The sequence below is a fragment of the Nyctereutes procyonoides genome, unplaced genomic scaffold (assembly GCF_905146905.1).
Source record: "Nyctereutes procyonoides isolate TBG_1078 unplaced genomic scaffold, NYPRO_anot_genome, whole genome shotgun sequence".
Lineage (NCBI taxonomy): Eukaryota > Metazoa > Chordata > Mammalia > Carnivora > Canidae > Nyctereutes > Nyctereutes procyonoides.
The window spans coordinates 35,858,179-35,877,662 of NW_026575135.1; the positions used below are offsets into that span (position 1 = coordinate 35,858,179).

Sequence of the window (19,484 nt, forward strand, 5' to 3'; positions counted from 1 at the left end):
TCGTTACTACCTTTTCCTTTCTTCTCTAACTTATTTTAAGTTGGCAGAACTTTATTCTCTTTATTTTCTAGCATTTCTTCTGCTAGTTTGGAAATTATAGATTGTATTTCCATTCTTTTGATGGATTCTTAAATTTTTTTAATAACCAACTTGAATTTTGTAAAATCTCATTTTATTCGGTGTTTCTATCCTCCTTTCAAATACAACAAAGATCTTCACTTATACTAAACACTGCAATGCTGTTAATATACAAACATTAAATGGAAACAAAGTTGTGTTCAATAGTTGGTTTACTGACTATATTCACTCTTTTTTTTTTTTTTTTAAGATTTTATGTATTTATTTGAGAAAAAGAGAGAGCACCAGCAAGTGGGTGGGAGAGGCAGAGGGAGGAGAGGCACACTTCCTTCTGAGCAGGGAACTGATGCAGGGCTAGATCCCAGGACCCCAGGATCATGAGGAGCCAAAGGCAGATGCTTAACCAACTGAACCACCCAGGCGCTCCATGACTGTATTCAATTTCTATTGCTACCTTAACCATTAACATAAATGTAGGTGTTTAAAACACTAATTATCTCACAGTTCTGGAAAACAGAAGTCTGGGTAGAGTATGGCTGACTGGGCCCCTAGCTTACCTAGAGTTTCTTTCTCAAGGCTAAAAGGAAGGTGTTGGAAAGGCTAAATTGCTTTCTGGAGCCAGGAGATGAACCCACTTCTAAGTTCATTCGGGTTTTGAGCCAAATTCAGTTCTTTGGGGTTGTAGGACAGAAGTCCCTCTTTCCTTGCTAGTTGCCAGCTAGAGGCCAACACTCTCCTCGAGGTCTCTCTATGGTCCTTGACCATGGCCCCCTCCATTTCAGAGCCAGTAATAGTGCACGAAAGCCTTCTTCTGCTGGCAGTCTCTCTAACTTCTTTTGTAATATATTTTCTGCCTCCAGATGTTGAAAGTTCTCTGCTTGTAAGGTGTCATGTGATTAAATTAGGCCCACCTGGATAATTCAGGCTACTCTTCTTAAGGTCTATAACCTTAATTACTTTAGTAAATTCCTTTTGCTATTTAATGTAATACATATTCACAAGTTATAGGGATTAGAGCATGGGTCTATTGGGGAACCCTTCTGCCTATCACCACCTTAGTTATAGCTGCCAGGATAGGTTAGATGCATTTATTTTTTTTAAGATTTTATTTATTTATTTGAGAAAGAGAGAGAGAAAGAATGTGCAAGGGTAAGCACAAGTGGGAGAGGGGCAGACGGAATCTCAAGTGGGTTCCTCACTGAGCAGTGAGCTTGATGCTGGGCTTGTTCCCAGAATCCCGAGATCATGACCTGAGCCAAAGGCAGATGCCTAATTGACTGAGCCACCCAAGTGCCCCAGGTTAGGTGATTCTGAAAATGCAAACTATCTCCAAAATCTATTTGGCTTCCTTCAGCAAAGATTTCCTTCAATATTCATAGAATCTCTGACTCTACACCAGCTGTTATCCATGGGGAGAACTCAATGACCCAAACTGAGAGAGGATGTATTATCTGACAGAACAGTGCTTCTCAAACTTTAATGTACAGACAAGTCATCTGAGGATCCCATTACAATGAAGATTCTGATTCTGCAAACTTGGAATGGAACCTGGGATTCTTCCAGTTCTCACATGAGCCCAGCTGGGGCTGATGCTGCAGATCCCCAAAACACCCTTTGAGAAGCAAGGTTTGGGAACACATGGAAATGACCATGGACACTATGAAACTGACCTTTTATTGCTTCCTCCTGAAAATAATATACATCTCAACTCACATTTCAGTGGCCAAAGCTACTCATATATATGGTCCTGCCTAAATTTGAGGGGTTAGAAAAGTTCAATACTTCCATATGCTCATTAGGAATGGAAAACCAGGAATATTAGTAATGAAACATTACATGCACACAATGATGCATTTTCACACCCCTTTGGGCTCATCCCTGTTTTCTTGTATGCTTGTATGACTTCTTAGAGTCCTCCTTTTTCTTTCTGAAATTCATCCTGTAATAATTATTTTAGTGAAAACCCATGGGTAGTGAACTTTCTTGTCTTTGTATATCAAAACATGTCTTGGTTTTTGCCTATACTCTTGATAGATAGTTGAGGGTACCAAATTCTACACTGACACATCTTTTCCACTAGCACTTTAAAGATATTAACTCATTATATTTTGGACTCCATGTGATGGAGAAGTTTCTGCCATTAGTCTAATTTTCATCCCTTTATGGGTGATCTGTTGTTTCTCTGATAGCTTTCAATATTTTCCCCTTTCCTTTCATGTCAGACTATTCTTCTGATGTTGGACTATGACATGTGTAGGTGTGTATTTTATTTTTTCTCTTCAGCACTTACATCGCAGTTCAAGTCTGAAGACTCTTGTCCTCAAATTTTCCTTTCTGGAATATTTGAAATGTCATATCCCCCATTCTCTTCTTTGGAGGCTCCTATTACATGTACATAGAGAGTGAATATTTTATCTGTTCTATATCTCTTATCATATCAGGTATCTGGAATTTTGAGCTGTATTTTGGGTAAGTTTCTAACTGTTACCTTCAAATTCACTAGTTATCTCTTTGTGTCCAGTAGGGAATTTATGTCATCTACTGAGATTTTTATTTCAATTACAATATTCTTTTATTGTAAAATTTCTAATAGTTATTTTCTTTGTTCATCAATCTTTGATTTCATTTTTACCTGATTTTCCCTTTCATTTCCTGTTTATTTTCAATAGTTTTTTTTTTAATGTGCTCCTTTTAAACACACACAGTCAATTCTCATTATTCATGGTGTTATTTTCTATCAAGTCAACATAAACACTGAATTAGAAAATACTATCATTGCTCACAGTTCCAATGAATCTTTGGTCACATTTTGGCCAACCAACCAATACATAATCTTGTTATATGTATGTTTCTATTTAAAGACACCTTATTTAATATCTATTGATTCATTAACATTGAACTTCTAGCCAAGAGCATTATAACTCATGCCTGAACAAAGCTTATGTAACACATTTTCTCCATAAGGCACATCACAGCCCTCTTATGCTTAGAAATACCAGCACTTCAGCACTATGCTTGGGGGTCATTTTAAAAATCACCATTAAAAAGCACAAAAATGCAAAAAATTTGCATTACGTAGACTGTGAAAAGGACACTTGTTTATAGTAAGAGGGCTGAAACAAGAAGGCACCACCTCAGCTGGGAATGTGCTGGCTGGAAAACCGAAATTTTTTGCCACTCTGCACATGTCTGCAAATGACCAGGGATAAACTTTTAAAGAAACGGTGAATTCACGATTATTGGAATCCACAAATAATAAGGATCGGCTCTACCAATTTTAAAGTCTTTGTCGGGATCCCTGGGTGGCGCAGCGGTTTAGCGCCTGCCTTTGGCCCAGGGCGCGATCCTGGAGACCCGGGATCGAATCCCACGTCGGGCTCCCGGTGCATAGAGCCTGCTTCTCCCTCTGCCTGTGTCTCTGCCTCTCTCTCTCTCTCTCTCTCTCTCTCTCTCTGTGACTATCATAAAGAAATAAAAATTAAAAAAAAAACCTGGGTTTTCTATAAAAAAAAAAAAAAAAAAAAATAAAGTCTTTGTCAAACTGTTACATTTGTCAACTTTTATTGGGAGGGAATATAAATTTTGTTAACTTTCTTGATATAGTTATTTAATGTGTTTTGGAATTTTTTGAAATTTTGAAATTTGAAATATTTGTAGACTTATTTTTAATGGAATTATTTTGCTTTTCTTTTTTTCCTCTTTATCTTTGCTCTAAACTTTTTTTTTTTTTTTTAAGTTTTTTTATTATCTCCATGTGGTTCATACAGCTCCCAGTTCAGAAGCAGATTGTTATGCTGGAATTTTGAGTTTTAATCCATAATGAGAAAATTGCAAATCCAGTCAGAGAGCCAAAGTGTCCTTTGGTAGTTTAAGTCCATGATGTCCACTGGCCTCTCTAGATCTACTGTTTCAGATAAAGCTCTCATCCCAGGCAAAATGTCATTCTTTAAAACCAAACCAAAGTTGAGCTTTTGTCCACATAAAGAGGCCATCCAGGCTTCAGACATGAGGTTCTCTACCTGGCTTAGGTGCTCCTTCTCCTGTACAAGTAAATTTAGTCCTGGTTATCCCATAGGAGTTGAGCTGGGGCTAATCTTTGCTTATTTCTAATTATGAAGCCCAAAAGCCTGTGGCATCAGCACTGCTCACCATCTTGCATGTATGTTCCACTTTTGGTCCACGGACATCTTAATCTTGCTTTTGAACTTGGCTATGTCATTGGTTTTATCATTTTATAATTTATCTGACATTGTTACTTGTTTGGAAACAGGGAATAAGAGCTTGATGTGAAATTCTCTTAGCTGTTTCCCTACATTTTTCTTTCACATTTTATTCTGCATGGATTGTAAATATCTGTATTTTTGTCTTTCTTGTCTTCCTGCCTCCAATTTCACTAAAACATTTGAGAATACACTGTCATATACAAATCTTTTTGTTGTCATGTGCTCCTTAGCATAATGCCACGTACAGAGTTAATAACTGAAGTTGAATGAAACTCATAGGAAAGTATATATCAGTTTATAAGAAACTCTTTTGGCAATTAGCTTTGTACACAAATATATATAAGATGGATACATTTCTTGTCTAGCAATAAGCAGAAGCTTGAAGATCTCTTAGGAGGGATATTATGAAGCAGGGGGTTTCATACTCTTATTTTGTTGCAGAGCTATTTTCACTCATCCCCTCCAAGAATCTTATGTAAGATGCTAATCAATAAAGCAAGTAAGAGCAAGTAAGATGCCTTAGGGATGATGTTCATAGAAACCTGGCTGCTTAGCCTTCACCACCCAACAATGAGGTCAAGGTGGTTCCACAGAAAGTCATCTGAAAATTGTTTCCAAATCCAGTCCTAAAGATCAAGAGGTTTGTCCAAGTTGCATTTCAGGATCTATAATCATTCAAAGTAAATATTTCCTAGCAGTATTTTGAGGAAGAAAAAGAAAAATTAAAAAGTCATAAATTCCACTTTGTGAAATATGGTGATATACGATTTAAAATCTTTGGTTTAGGGGGATACTTGGGTGGTTCAGTGGTTGAACATTTGCCTTTGGCTCAGAGCATGATCCTGGAGTCCCAGGATCGAGTCCTACATTGGGGTCCCTGCATGGAGCATGCTTCTCCCTCTGCCAATGTCTCTGCTTCTCCCTCTCTCTGTGTCTCTCATGAAGAAGTAAATAAAATCTTTAAAAAAAAATAAAATCTTCGGTTTGGGGAGGGCAGGAGTTTTGGTAATAAATATATTGCTTGGGAAAAGGAGAATGGCATATTATAGGACATTGTTGTTGAATGAGCTCTGAAGCACATTTGTTTGACAAGGATGTGAATGCCAAGACACATAATGCTTCCCTTGCCCTTCCTTCTGTGATGACCATATTTCACTCAAGACCTTGAACAGAATTTGAAGCCTCAACTAAATGCATCCTAGGAGCCATGTTTAGCTTTGCTCATTGTAAGATTATAAAGAAAAAATATAGCCAAACCTCCAAGATATCCTCTTTAAATTTCACAATTTCCTTTGAAAAGAAAAGGGATGTTTAAAATGCAGAGAAAAACATATGAAGAAAAGATTCCTAGAAATGCAATACAGTCGGAAAGTGGATTGACTAATTAAATAATGGCCTTAGCTCAGACGGCTTAGCGCAAAGGTCTGTGAGTGATTTCTCAGAGGAAAGAGTGTAAGAATTTATGTTGCCTGAGTTTCAACACATCTTGGTGTTAATTGGAAGATTTGATGCTGCTTATCATTTCTAGTCTCATGGAAAGCAGGCTGAACACAGACAAGTATTTGCACGTTAGCAACCTATGCATGGCAGCTTGTTTAGTTTCATTCCATGAGGCTCTTTGCCAAGGGAAGAACTGCAGTAGTAATTTCTTTCAAAGTCACTGTCAAATCCCTGCTTTGGGCTTCTATCTGGGTCACCAGAGGCCAGCATACATTTTGTGTAATTCAGAAACTAGGACTTGAGAGAGTAGGTTTTGAGAAATATTGACTCAGTAAATTTATATCCTCTTGACAGGAGGAGAAGCTCAAAGAAGAGGGAATTTGGGATGTTTTCAGTAAGGATACTTAGATTTGCCTTTTCTGTTGCATTTGATTTGCTCATTTAAAATTATCAACAGTTCATATGCTTCTAGCTTTGAAGAACTATAATTGCTACAGTAAACTTATTTGAGTATCTCTTTTGCTAAAAAAAAAAGCATATGTTGTAAAAATGTTTGAACCTTAACCTTTTTGTATTTTAGTTTTGTTATTTGCTAAACGAGTCACTCTAGATCATTGATTTACCTTCTTGCATTATGCTGAGATAAGCATGGTTTTCAGCATTATACAAACCTAGCAGCATCACTAGATAAAGTATTTTATCTTTTTTAAATTTCAAATTTCTTTATCTTTAAAATCAGGGTAATACTTTTCAAGATGGTGTGAGAATTAAATGAATTAGTCACTAGCACTAGGCCTGGTACCTGGCAGATATCCAAAACGAACACATTCCTTTCTAATTCTAATCTTCTGTAGATCTATGACTTGGCCGGGATCCTTTGAGGTATATGATCAGTGTTCTAGTCATTTTCAAAAGAGATGCCAGCACATAGAGGAGAAAGATCCTTGCCAGTGGTTATGGAGCTTGCCGGGAAAGGGACTCATATCAGCTTTTCTGGTCAGATAAATCCCAACAGTAGGAAAATGATAGACAATCCTTCAGTCCCCAGCATCAGGTGAATCAGTGAAGGATTTTTCTTCCTTTCAAAAATCTATCAAGTACTTTACCATGAATAACAAGACACATACCTGCAAAAGGTCTAGCTGACCTCTTTCCTCAATATGACAAATGATCATGATGATATTGAAGGAAACAAATTCTGGGTTGACCAAGTAGGCATTCCTGTTCATACCGACAGCCTTAAGAAAGCAGTTGCATGACATGTAGCTATCAATCCATAGGAAAAAAACATATCTGTTATGTGAGGCACTCTGTGTTCTTATCATTTAGCATCATATGTGTGTGAACTAGAACACATGACTTCAGGGAGTCCAGCTCCTGTCACTAAAAGGCTATTCACAAGTATTGTCAACGCTCCTTCTGACAGTCTCCATGGGATGTCACCGGCTTAGAATAGACTAATGACCACCAACTTAGGTGGGTAAATCCACTGTGGCCTTTAAATATATCAGAAGGATGCCAATAAGTAGAAATCAGTCATAACAATATATATACTTTTGTGTTTTCCCCAACGATTTGGAGTTCTTTACGTTATCTTGAGTTAGGAACAAGGGCTAAATCATCCTCAGCTGGGGAATGTAGCTCTTTTGGCAGACCATCACTCACCATCATCTTTGCCATATAAGGTGGCAGAAGGAATGAAAATTCATTGCGTGTCTTCCATGCATTTACATCATTGCGTGGATTTTTGTAAAGGAAGCGAACATGCCTCTTATTTCCACTTCATGATTGAGAAAACTGAGGCTGTGAGAAGTCCAAAGAGCTTGCCCAACCACAAAGTGAGCAACAGCAGAGCTGCCCAGCCGTGTTCTCTCCATGGAGTCATGTTCCTATCACACCCCTCCCAGAGAGTAAAAAGTTGAGGCAGAGGATAAGAAACACATTAAGAGAACACATTAAGGAGAAAGGAAAAGTAGAGAGACTTCGGAGGGGTCCAATAAAGACATGTCAGAAAAAGCATTAAAAAGAAAAGAAATGTGTGCAGCAGTCAAAAGAAGGCCTAGGGGAGAAGAAAAGCAGAAGGGCCCAATCCACTGGGGAGGAAAAATCCAAAAAAACTTGGCTAGCTGCCTGGCAGCAAGCACTGCAGAGAGATCTATATCCACCAGATCCACCAAATGAAGGAATCTGTGAATCATTAAAAAAATGTTTATTTCTTTATGCCACAAATGATAAAACAGTTAGTCATAAAATATGAGGGCTTTTTTTTCCCCTGGAGTAATTGCTGCAGATATTTTCAACCATTTATTCTAAATGCTTAGTGTTTAACTATTGAAAGAGAAATGATGTGTTTTGAACCAAAATCAACCACGAGTTATCCACATGGCATGCTGTATACTTGCACTTAGAAATTAATTCATTTGCAGGACGGTCAAGGCTTGGTTAGCATTGGTGCTAACAGAGGTCAGACAGGGACTCTGTCTTCAGAGAAATAATACAAGTCATTTATCACTTCTTGCCCCTTAAAAATTATTTTCCTTTGTTACTAATTTCAGCATACATAGAAAGAATTATGGTCCAAGTAAAGAAAATCAAGATGTTCCTGAAAATGCATTCCCTACAGAACATCCCTTTGTTTCAGCAGTAGTTGACTCTCAATGCTGAAAGGGAAAACACACACACACACACACACACACACACACACACACACACACAAACCACAAAGCCCTACAAGTAGTTAAGTTGCCATTCTACATTTGTTCTAGCTCTGTGGTAAGTTAGACTTGTTAGGGGGGGGATATCGATTGGTCCCCTGAGATATGTTCCTGAGAATATATAGCAATTCCAACCAAACATTTGTCTGGCCAAAGAAGAGCCAAGCTTTATAGCTGCCAGAGACGTAACTGTCCAGCCTACAGAGTGGGCACTGCATAGAAAGTCTGTTTTCTGGGGTGCCTGGGTGGCTCAGTGGGTTATGCATTAGACTCCTGATTTCGGCTCCGGTCCTGATCTCAGGGTCCTGAGATCGAGCATCATGTTGTGCTCCCTGCACAGTAGGGAGTCTGCTGAAGATTCTCCCTCTCTGTCTGCTCCTCTCCTTCCACAGAGCAGTGAATTTTTCATTCCTTCTCCCCCCCTTGCTCTCCTCTCTAAAATAAATAAATAAATCTTTTTTTTTTTTAAAGGAGGTCTGTTTTCCTATAATTCACCTAAAAGAAGGGGCATTATAAGTCTGCAGTTAGGCCAGAGATAAGGACTAATATTCTTGTTCCAGAGTACCTGGAACCTGTTTATTTGGAAAAAAAAAAAAATCAGGAAAAGTTCTCCATGGCTCCACACAGGCCGACCTTCAGGAATTTAAAGTGATCTAATTTTCACTTTTTATAATTAGTGTATTCTCCTGGAAAGAGTACTTTGCCACAGGAAGGAGGAGTTGAAGAGAAGGACTGAGGGAAGGCAGAGCCAACATTGCTGAGTCGGGCACCATGCTCACTGCTTTTTAGATGTTTCCCCATCCTCAGAAAAACTCTGTGAGGAGTTTCCCCCTCCCAATGTTTCAAAAATAAATGTATATCCAATGGCTTTCAAAATATTTTGCCCTAACCTTATTTTCTTTTTTATATTTTTAAATTTATACCTGTAAGAGGAGAATCTATGTTTGTTGAAAAAAATCTGAAGTACTACAAAAGTATACAGAGTAAAGAAAGGAAAGTCCTTCTTAAATTACTCAAAATATCTCTCTGCATAACATACTCACTGTGATCAGTTTGATATGTGCCCTTCAAGACTTCGTGGTATGTCACACACCCAGACGTACCTCAATTTGAGGATTTTAAAAACTGACTGAGATCATATTAAAGATATTACTCCTCAATCTGCTTCTTTTACACTTCATATGTCTCAGAAAAACTTGACAGGCTTATACATACATAAGAGGCTTATTATTTTTTTTAAGATTTTATTTATTCATGAGAGACACAGAGAGAGAGGCAGAGACATAGGCAGAGGGAGAAGTAGGCTCCCTGGAGGGAGCCCAATGCGGGACTTGATCCCAGGACCCAAGAATTATGACCTGAACCAAAGGCAGATGCTCAATCACTGAGCCAGCCAGGTGCCCCTTGACTTACTCTTCTTAGTGACTATATAGTCTCCATGGTGTGGACATACCAGTTTATTTAACCAGCCCCCTTCCATTTGTTTCCAATTTTTAAACTACCATAAACATTGTATTAACAAACATTCTTTGGATATATATATGGAGGGTATTTTTATAGGTAAGAAAACACAGATGAACGAATTTTGTTTCAAAAGCACATAACTACTAAGTGGCTGCCGTACTTAGAGATTACTGTTTTTAATCCTTTGTGTCCACAGGGCTGAAAAATGAAGTGTGTCCTTTAAATCACTCTCACCTCCTAGCCACACATCTTGATGGCCTCTCAGAGACTGCCATTACCAGGCTAAATGCACATGCGTAAGCATAGGAGAGGCTGGCCCCAATTTTGTTATATTAACTTACAATTGGAGACCTAATACAGTTACTTGGAAGAGACACGTGCTGTCAGAGTTTAAAATGAGAGTGCTCTCTTTCTCAAGGAAGATTATAGGAAAAATTCCTGCTTTTCAGCTGGATGGGTCATTAAGAAGGGAATCATGAATGAATCCAGCAGGAAATACCATTCGTAGGTCCGGTGCTACCGAGTCTAGTCAGCCTTGCAGAGGACCACTCTGGATGCCCAGGGAACCCTCTGGAAGCCCCCCTGGAGTAAGGGGAGGGTTTTGAACATTTATTAAGAAGAAATCAACATTCTTTCCCTCAGAATTTCTTTCTCAGGTAAGAAACTTATTACTTGAGGTTAAGAAAACTCCACTTCCTTTCATGTATTTCAGTCTCAGACTAACTGGCTCTGGGCCTAGAAGAGAAATGCACAGAAGGGGTGAGCAACCCCCTTCCTGTCAGCCTTCTGGTCCTCTTGCAAGCAATGCCCATCACCCTTACTCAGAGGCTATGAATTCCCCTTGCGGAATAACACTTGGGGGTAAGTTCACATTCCTCAGCACAGGTGAGTACCTCTTTTCCCAGACCATACCTGGTACCATGCCTCATAAAAGACCTACCAGTGTCTCAGAGAAGCTGGCTTAGAAATGTGGCTTTCCAACCAACTTTAGTCTCATAGATTTTTTTTTTTTTTAAAGAATAGTAAAGTGTGACAGTGAAGCAATAAAACCTTAATAAAGAAGTTAAGAGCACTACCAGCTACCACAGGCACCTTGGCTCTTATGTTGCTCAGTATGGTCACTGTCTCCTAAACATCAACTCTGGTAAAGATTAAGGATGGTGACAAAGAAACAGTTTATAAGTAATGTGATATTAGTCTAAACACATTGAAAGTCAATTTAAAATGCCTAGTTGAGATCAAGGGTCTCAGATTTGAGATCTAATTTGAATAAACATGAAGATGTGACCTAAGGAAACCTTTTTGAGGGCCCCAGGGAAGACCTGAGACCTAAGTGACCCACTTGAGTGGTTTGCTAATTGACACCAATAGTTTTTCCCATTAGTAGCCTTAGTCTTTCCTTCCAGAAGAGGCCCCTGCCACTTTTCTAGACAAGAGCAGGGACTGTGAAATCCAAAGTGTTGGATGCACTTTATCCTTAGAAAAGGAAATAGTCTACTTGGAACAGCTAGAGACAGTAGAAGAAGGTAGCCTGGGGGTGCTTAGTTGGTTAAATGTCTGCCTTCCGCTCAGGTCACAAACTCAGGGTCCTCAGATGGAGCTCCGCATCAGGCTCTCTGCTCAATGGGGAATCTGCTTTTCCCTCTCCCTTTGCCCCCCACCACAGGCCCCTACTTGTTTGCTCTCTTTCTAAGTGAATAAAATCTTTTTAAAAAAGAAAAGAAGGTAGCATGATTATGAGAACTAGGGAAACGTCATGGGAACGTTCTTTACTGACACACCCTGTCTGTAGAGTGATGAACAAGAAAACTGTAAAAGGAAGTGAACTGATTTTTCAGGCAATGCAAAAAAAACTAGAAAAGTGAGGAGATGCTTTCTCCTCCTCAGTCTCAGATAATAAGAACCCAAAGAAATGTCAGAGGCAGCATCTACAAAGAATAGAAAAAGAGGGTGAATCTTTGAAGAAGTGGTTCAGAAGAGCCCCAAGAAGCTGTCAAGGATTAAGGGCTGACCCTGGAGGCTTAGGTGAAAAGAGATCCTTGAGTTTTTCCAAAACAAGTATTTAAAAGGGGAATATTTAACAACTGAATTGCCCTGAACTTCATAGTTTGAGAAATTGTAATGTGATTATGAAAAGATTCTTTCTTATGAGATTTTTCGTTTATTTTTTTGGCAATGTTGCTTCTGTCGTGGCCAAAAGCCAGAAAAAAAAAATCTTCAAATGATTTGAAGACTTTAGATTCTCATAAAAAACTCAGGGTCAGTTTGATTGTACAAGCTGTAAAGAGTTGGCTCATGTAACGCTATGGGTTTAAAATAAAATTAGGTCAGAGTCTTAGCCTACATCTGTCCACAAAAGTGCTCATAATGATAGCAAAGAAATTGTGGGCTGTTTCTTTTTTTTTTTCTTTTTCTTTCTCTCTCTCTCTCTCTCTCTCTTTTTTTTTTTTTTTTTTTTTTTTTTTGTGGGCTGTTTCTGAAGAGCTTTAGGGAAAGGGTAGGCAGACATCTGCTCATGATGCTTTAGGCATTCATCTACTTAGGAGAGTTTGGACCCTTTCCACTCTTTTAAAGGCTATAAAGGACTAGAATGGACATTATGAAGATTTTAAAATAACATCATGGTAGTTAAGAAAAGACTGATATATAAGATATCACTAAATTAAAAGGGATAGTAAAGAAAACCAATGAGCTAAAGTATATTTCCATTAAACATTTTTTATAAACATTTTTTATACCATTTCTAAAACAAAATCTGTCAGGGCCATTTTTTAAAAATTCAAGAACTACAGATTTGATTCTTTTAACCAAACAGCAATTGAACCGTGTGGCACCTAGTGTCCTCAGTGAAAATACAGAAATGAACTAGGCAAAATTTTCCACCAAACCATTACTCTGACTCCCAATGATCATGCCTTCTAGTTACTGGCGTTCTCCTCAGTTGTGCGTTAAAAAATATTTATACTTTTCATTCATCTTGGTCTCTCTCAGCCCATCTCATCTGTACTCAAGCTGTGGGTCATCTCTATACCTAACCTAGTGCATCACGGTACCACCGGCCTAAGTCCTTACGCCCTTCTGATCTTGTTTGCTGTCAGACCAAGCTTTTTGGCCTCAGCTGAACCGCCTCTTTGCCATCCAACAATTTTTTTATTTTGCTTTGCTGGCTTCCACTTGATTCCCCCAGTAGCTGTTGTAGGTCTTCATGCTGACTGCTTTGGGTTCAACTCACCTCCTTCACTTAAAAAAAAAAAAAAAAAAATATATATATATATATATATATATATATATATATATATAATTTATTTATTCATTCATGAGAGACACAGAGAGAAAGGCAGAGACATAGGAAGAGGGAGAAGCAGGTTCCCCATGGGGAGTCTGATGTGGAACTGGATCACAGGACCCTGGGATCATGATCTGAGCCAAAAGCAGATGCTCAACCACTGAGCCATCCAGGTCTCCCACCAAGATTCCTCTTCTTGTCACCCACTGTCTCCTTTGGGGCCTGGGACTTCAAGTATCCCTTGACCTCCTCATGTCATCAATCTCTCCTTTTTAGATCAACTTATCTCTCAAGGTCTCCTCAATTCAAACAAACCAACTACCCACCTACCTCTATGTGATTCCACCGATGATGGAGTCTGTTAATGCTCTGTTAATGTTTCATAATAATAGCTTATACCCATTAACTCCATGTTCTCATTGATACTTTTTTTTTTTTTTTTTACCTCCTGTGATCTTGATTTTGTCCCTACTACACTATAGAAACAGTTGCCCCAGCAGCCCTTTTTTTTTTTTTTGGTGTTCAACCTCTTGGCAACATTCATCCTACTGAACACCTTTAGAAATTCTTATGTCTTCTGCTACTTCTCTCATGCCTTGTGTGGTTTACCTGCCTCTCGTGTTCTCTCTCTCTTTTTTTTTTTTTAAAGATTTTATTTATTTGTTCATGAGAGAGAGAGAGAGTGAAAGAGAGAAAGGGGGGGGGCAGCAGAGACACAGGCAGAGGAAGAAGCAGGCTCCATGCAGGGAGCCCAGTGTGGGACCCATCCCAGGTCTCCAGGATCTCGCTCTGGGCTGAAGGTGGCACTAAAACGCTGAGCCACCCAGCTGCCCTCATGTTCTCTTTCTGTCTGAATACAGACATTCACCGAGGTTCTGCGCATCTCTCTGGTTAGGATTCTACATGCTCTACCTAAGGAACTGTTTCTAAATCTTCAAATGTTATACATCTTATTTGTGTTTTTCTGTGGCTTATGCCTTGATCGCTTTCCTAAGACCAAATCCCCATTGCAATAGTTGAATATACCACCTATACTGGCCTGCAAGTCAAATTCTTTAGTGTTCTTACATCAAATTGGTCATTTTCCTCTCCCAAACCTCCTACCAACGCTCCTGGTTTTGATAATGGTATCCACCATTCTTTCAGAGGCCCGAGTATCCATTTAAATTCAGCAAATTTCTATTGTGTGCTTAATATGTGCAAGTCAACATTTCCAGGCATGGGGGATAAAGGGGCAAACATGAGGCACGAGGCTCCTATCCTCATGGAGTTTACATTCTAGAGTGTGGAAACAGAAAACAAGCAAGTAATCAAAGAATATAAACTTTGGTAGAGATTAGTGCTACAAAGAAAGTCAAAGTACTGTAAAGGAGGCAGATTAATTGCTGTGAGAGATGGTGGGACTGGGCAGTGGGACAAGCACATCAGATAAGGTGGTTGAGGAAACTCCTCTGAGGAGCTGGTAGCTGAGCTGAATGGAATGAGGAAAATGTGAATCCCATAGAGGAGAAAAGAGCTCCTCTAACAGAGGATGGGCCAGCCCAAGGGCTCTAAATGTGTATACACCTCTCTGTTTCCTTTATTCTCACTTCAACTCATCATTCTAATTTAAATTACTTGTGAGGTCTTGCAAAGTGATCATAATTTTTATCTGTCACGTACCTATTTCCTTCTGGTGTAAGCCCTGTTTGTATCTTGCTCCCCACTCATTTCCTGTTCTGGAGTGTCCTTCATATCGTTACAGAATTCATCTCCCTGAAGTGAGACTATAATATCATTCTCTTGCTCCAAAGCCTCTAGTGATCCCCCATTATTCACTGAATTAATATCAGTTTGGAAGACTAACATTCAAATCTGTTCAAGTTGTAACCTCAGAATATCTTTCAATTATTTTCTTCCATACTGCCAGGCACAATCCTATCCAAATTTGTACACAGAGCACACCTTGAACATTTCCGCATCCAAAGTTGCCCATTGCGTCCCCTTTACTTGGACTGGCTGTCACCCCCTCACACTCACTGTGGATCAGTCACAGCCCTCCGGGTCCTCTAAGCCCCACCTCAGATCCTTTTTCCTTGAAGAGCCTTTAGATGCCTCTCCACTTTTAACCCACAAAGAATTTTATACTTTACTTATAGCATTTGTCATACTTTGTGCTACAATGTGGTTATTTGCACATCTATCTTCTCTCTCTGCATCTTACTTTATCACAGATGTTTCCAGACAGTGACCACATGTTATTTTTCCTTGGACTAGTGTAATGCCTCACACATAGTTGGCACTGAACAGTACTTGTTGAATGAATGAATGAATTTGTCAAATCTGAGTTTGATTAATATCTATTTCACAAGACCCCAGTGGTTTCCCTTTTATCATTCCTCTTCTTGGTTCTCAAGAGACTTAGATGTGAAAAGTCAGAAAGCAGAAAAGAAGTACAGAGTCCCTGTTTTGAAATAGTCTAGTTAGTTGAAATCTGGCCAACTGATTGAAAGTTTATATTAAGGAATATTAAAAATATCTATTTTTTTAAGGTTGTATAATCACTATAGTGTGAGACAAATAACTCTTATCGAAACAGTAATTAATTTCTTGTTCAGGATACATAAAACTGCTTAGCATTATTCAGTTGTTTAAAAAATACATGATCACAATCACAGGAGCTCAATACTTACCACATTACTGCATGTTCTATATCGGATATTTCTTCCCTCACAGCTCCTACATGACAAAGGAGAAATAAAATCATTACTACCTGTGAAAGGCTCAAAATTGAAACGATTTGCTTATAAAAGCAATTTTCTCTTAATTCTCATGTACAAGTGTTTCTTTTCTTCTGAGTAACAATGTTCTTAGAGAAGTTCCTATCAAACACTAAACAGCAGATCTCAAGAAGTTGTACGTGCAGACTGATTTTTCCATGAGGGCTGAGACTTAACCTTCGTTTTGCTTCAAAATTTTTTTACAATAAGCACTTACAGTTTGTGCTTATTTAACCAAGTAAGTAAGGCAAGGTTTTCTGAAAGTGAATCCTGTCTTCCTAATTACTTCTAGTATAAAACCTGAAGAGATATTTCACTGAAAAAAATGTAGATCTGGAATATGGTAAAAATGAGACTTACTATTCAACATGTCTTAAAATGACACACTTAATACCATGAAAACACATAAATTATTTTTATTTCTAAAATACATGCTCATTGTAGCAGTTTTGGGAAAGAAAGATTATATAAACAAAATCCTCTATAGTTGTGTCATCTAAGGATAATCACTACTATTTTGGTTTTATTGATTTCTTCTCAGTGTGAAGGAAATCACATCACCTATACCATTTTGTAGTTTGGGGTTTTTTTTTCCACTTAAAATTTTTGGAAGCATTTTCCCATACTGTTAAATAACTTTAAAGACATAGCTTTGAGAGCTACATACTATTCCATTAAATAAGGTAACATAATTTGTATAATTATTCTTCCATGACTTGTCATTTAAGTAATTTCCAATTAGGGGCATGATAAATGATAGTGTGATAAACTATGTCCGTGTATATGTTTTATCCAAGTTTCTGACTGTGGCTGTAGGATAGATAAATTTCTAGAAGGGGAATTACTGGACTAAAGGGAATGAACTTTTATAAGGCTTTTGATAAATATTGCCAAATTGCATTCCATAAAAGTTGTACCGTTCCATACTCCCATCAGCACTACATGGGAGTTTCCATTTTACTGAATTTTTGTGAACAAAAACAATTCTTGATTAAATATCCAATGATGACACTTAAAACAAGGACAGCAGTACTTTGCTATTTGCAAAATAAGTCATACTTTTTACAAAACAAGTAAAAATATAATCTAAAATGCTGAGAGAATGGTTATATAATAACTAATAGTTATGAAATCCCAGGTACATTTCTAGGTTTGTTATATGTATTAATTTATTTAATCTTCCTTAGAAAACTCGGGCAGCCTGGGTAGTTCAGCGGTTTAGCGCCACCTTTGGCCCAAACCATGATCCTGGAGACCCAGGATCGAGTCCCACGTCAGACTCCCTGCATGGAGCCTGCTTCTCCCTCTGCCTGTGTCTCTGCCTCTCTCTCTCTCTCTCTCTCTCATTCTCTCTCTCTCTCCCTCCCCACCCCCAGTCTCGTGAATAAATAAATAAAATCTTTAAAAATAAATAAAATAAAATAATCTTTTCAAGAACCCTGGGAGATAGGGTACCATTATTATACCTGTTTTATTGAGAAAACTACAACTTAGGGATGTTAAGTAACTTGCCAAAATCCCATAAGTATTAAGTAGTAGAGATGAGCTACGAAGTCAGGCAATCCAGCTTCAGAGCTTACACTCATAATCATGATGATTTACTACTTCCTAATTTCCCTGTTGTTCTGCAAATATCCATTGAGCTTTTATTATGTGCTAGGCTATGCACTTACTTCTGGAAATACAAAGAAGATTGAATATGATTTTGTCTTTGGTATTAAGAAAACCACTCATGGAGTTATAATTCAGTGTAGGAAAAACTAGATGGTATTTGTATTAGGTCTTAAGGATTTCATCAAATAGAGAATAGCATCTGAAAATATAATTACACCAAGACTGTCTTTTTTTTTTTTTTTTTTTTTTTTTTTACCAAGACTGTCTTAAAGAGATAGAAAGGTCCCAGGCCTCAAGACTTGACTGTGAACAGTCTGACATAATAACACGCATTAGCAATAGAATGTGGGAAGGAAAGGAAGGGCTGGCCAGGCATTACAATCATAGAAAAGAAGAGAATGACACAGATAAGTGGATGTTAGTGCCCAGCCTAGAAATGTCCCAGGCAAAAAGCCAAAGAACTTCATGTCCTCCAGGTCCCATTGGCAAGGCTGTTGCTATCATGATATAGATACCTCATGCTAACTTAGCTGATGCCAATTAATGTTGTATTCATCCCAGGAATACCCCTTGCTACAATGCCACGTTGACCAAGCAACTTGCCAAGAGTGATCTGGTTTCTCGGGACTACTGAGAGGCAGAGTGTGCTTGTCATGCTGACGTGGGTATTTTGGTCCATGTGGTAGTCCTATTTTTCATCATAAGTTAATAAATAAACTAGCATTCTAGTTTGAAACATTAATCTCATGCGTCAAAGCATTGTTGAGTCCACTTTCAAGAAAAGGATCTCTTCTTGGTATGATTGCTGAAAAATACCAGGTTTCTGAGGCTAAAAAGATAACTAGGCTCCAGTTGATGGTAAATTTATAAGGTAATGAATTCTACAACCCACAGGCCTCTGGTAGCATGCTATTTAGACACTGGTCTTGGCTGGATATGATAAGTTTTCAGTTTTGAAATTCTGAGTACATATGTGACATGGTATAATGGTTAAGAGTACCCACTTTGAAACCAGAATGCTCTTTTTGGAATCTTGATTTCTTCTGCAGTTTCAATATCTCAGTTTTATCATCTGTAAAATGGGATAATATTATTTATCTCCTGGGATTATCATGAAGATTAACTGAGTTAATATTTGTGAAGTACTTCCAGTGGCACCTAGCACACAGTAAATATTATGTAGACACTTGATAAATTAATTGCATAATAACTATACAAATATAATAGATATTGAAGAAGTGTTAAGGATATGTGGAGAAGAAACCACAGGCAAAGGCATAGAGGTATAAAAAGATATAGTTTTGCTTTATTGGAGTTTGGGGTTTATGTGGAGAATTATAGATGAGAGAAATACCTTCTAATTTTGAACTTGGCAATAGACAAAGGGGAACCACCAAGGTTTTAAGACCTTAAAGCTCTATGTTTTTCACCTCCTTTTGTTTTCTTTTCCTAGACTTATCCCCCTGAAAGGAATAATGAAAACAACTCTAAATTAAGAGTTTGAAGATGTAGGTTGTAGACTTTGCACTTCTTGCATAAGCCTGTTGCCCTCTCAGTGTCTAACCCTTCTCAGCTGTCAAATATATGTTGGAATAGTAGGGCACAAAGCTGTGATTACTAGCTGAGATAATTTATAAAAGCTCTGTTCAAATGCCAAGGGGTTATTATCAAGATATCATTTACTAAAAACCAAACAAAAACAAAACAAAAAAGCAGAAAAATATCTGCTTCAATAACTTAAACGAGCCTTTCCCCATGTATTTTCAACTATAAACACATGTTTTAAAAGCATTCTTGAAAAATAGGAGCTATAAGCACATCATAAAAAGATTGTTTTAAATCCTTTTTAGCAAAAAAAAACAACAACACAAAAACAAAGAATAACACTTGCTTCAATTTCCAAAAA

At 38.0% G+C, this 19,484-nt stretch overlaps 1 protein-coding gene across 1 annotated transcript in view; it reads right to left on the reverse strand.

Moving 5' to 3' along the window:
• The window catches only part of ADAMTSL1 (ADAMTS like 1), a 379,096-nt gene that overhangs the window by 307,302 nt on the left and 52,310 nt on the right, over positions 1-19,484 (reverse strand). The window contains 1 exon segment of the mRNA XM_055302598.1: positions 15,878-15,923. Within this exon segment, the coding sequence (XP_055158573.1) occupies positions 15,878-15,923 (46 nt within the window).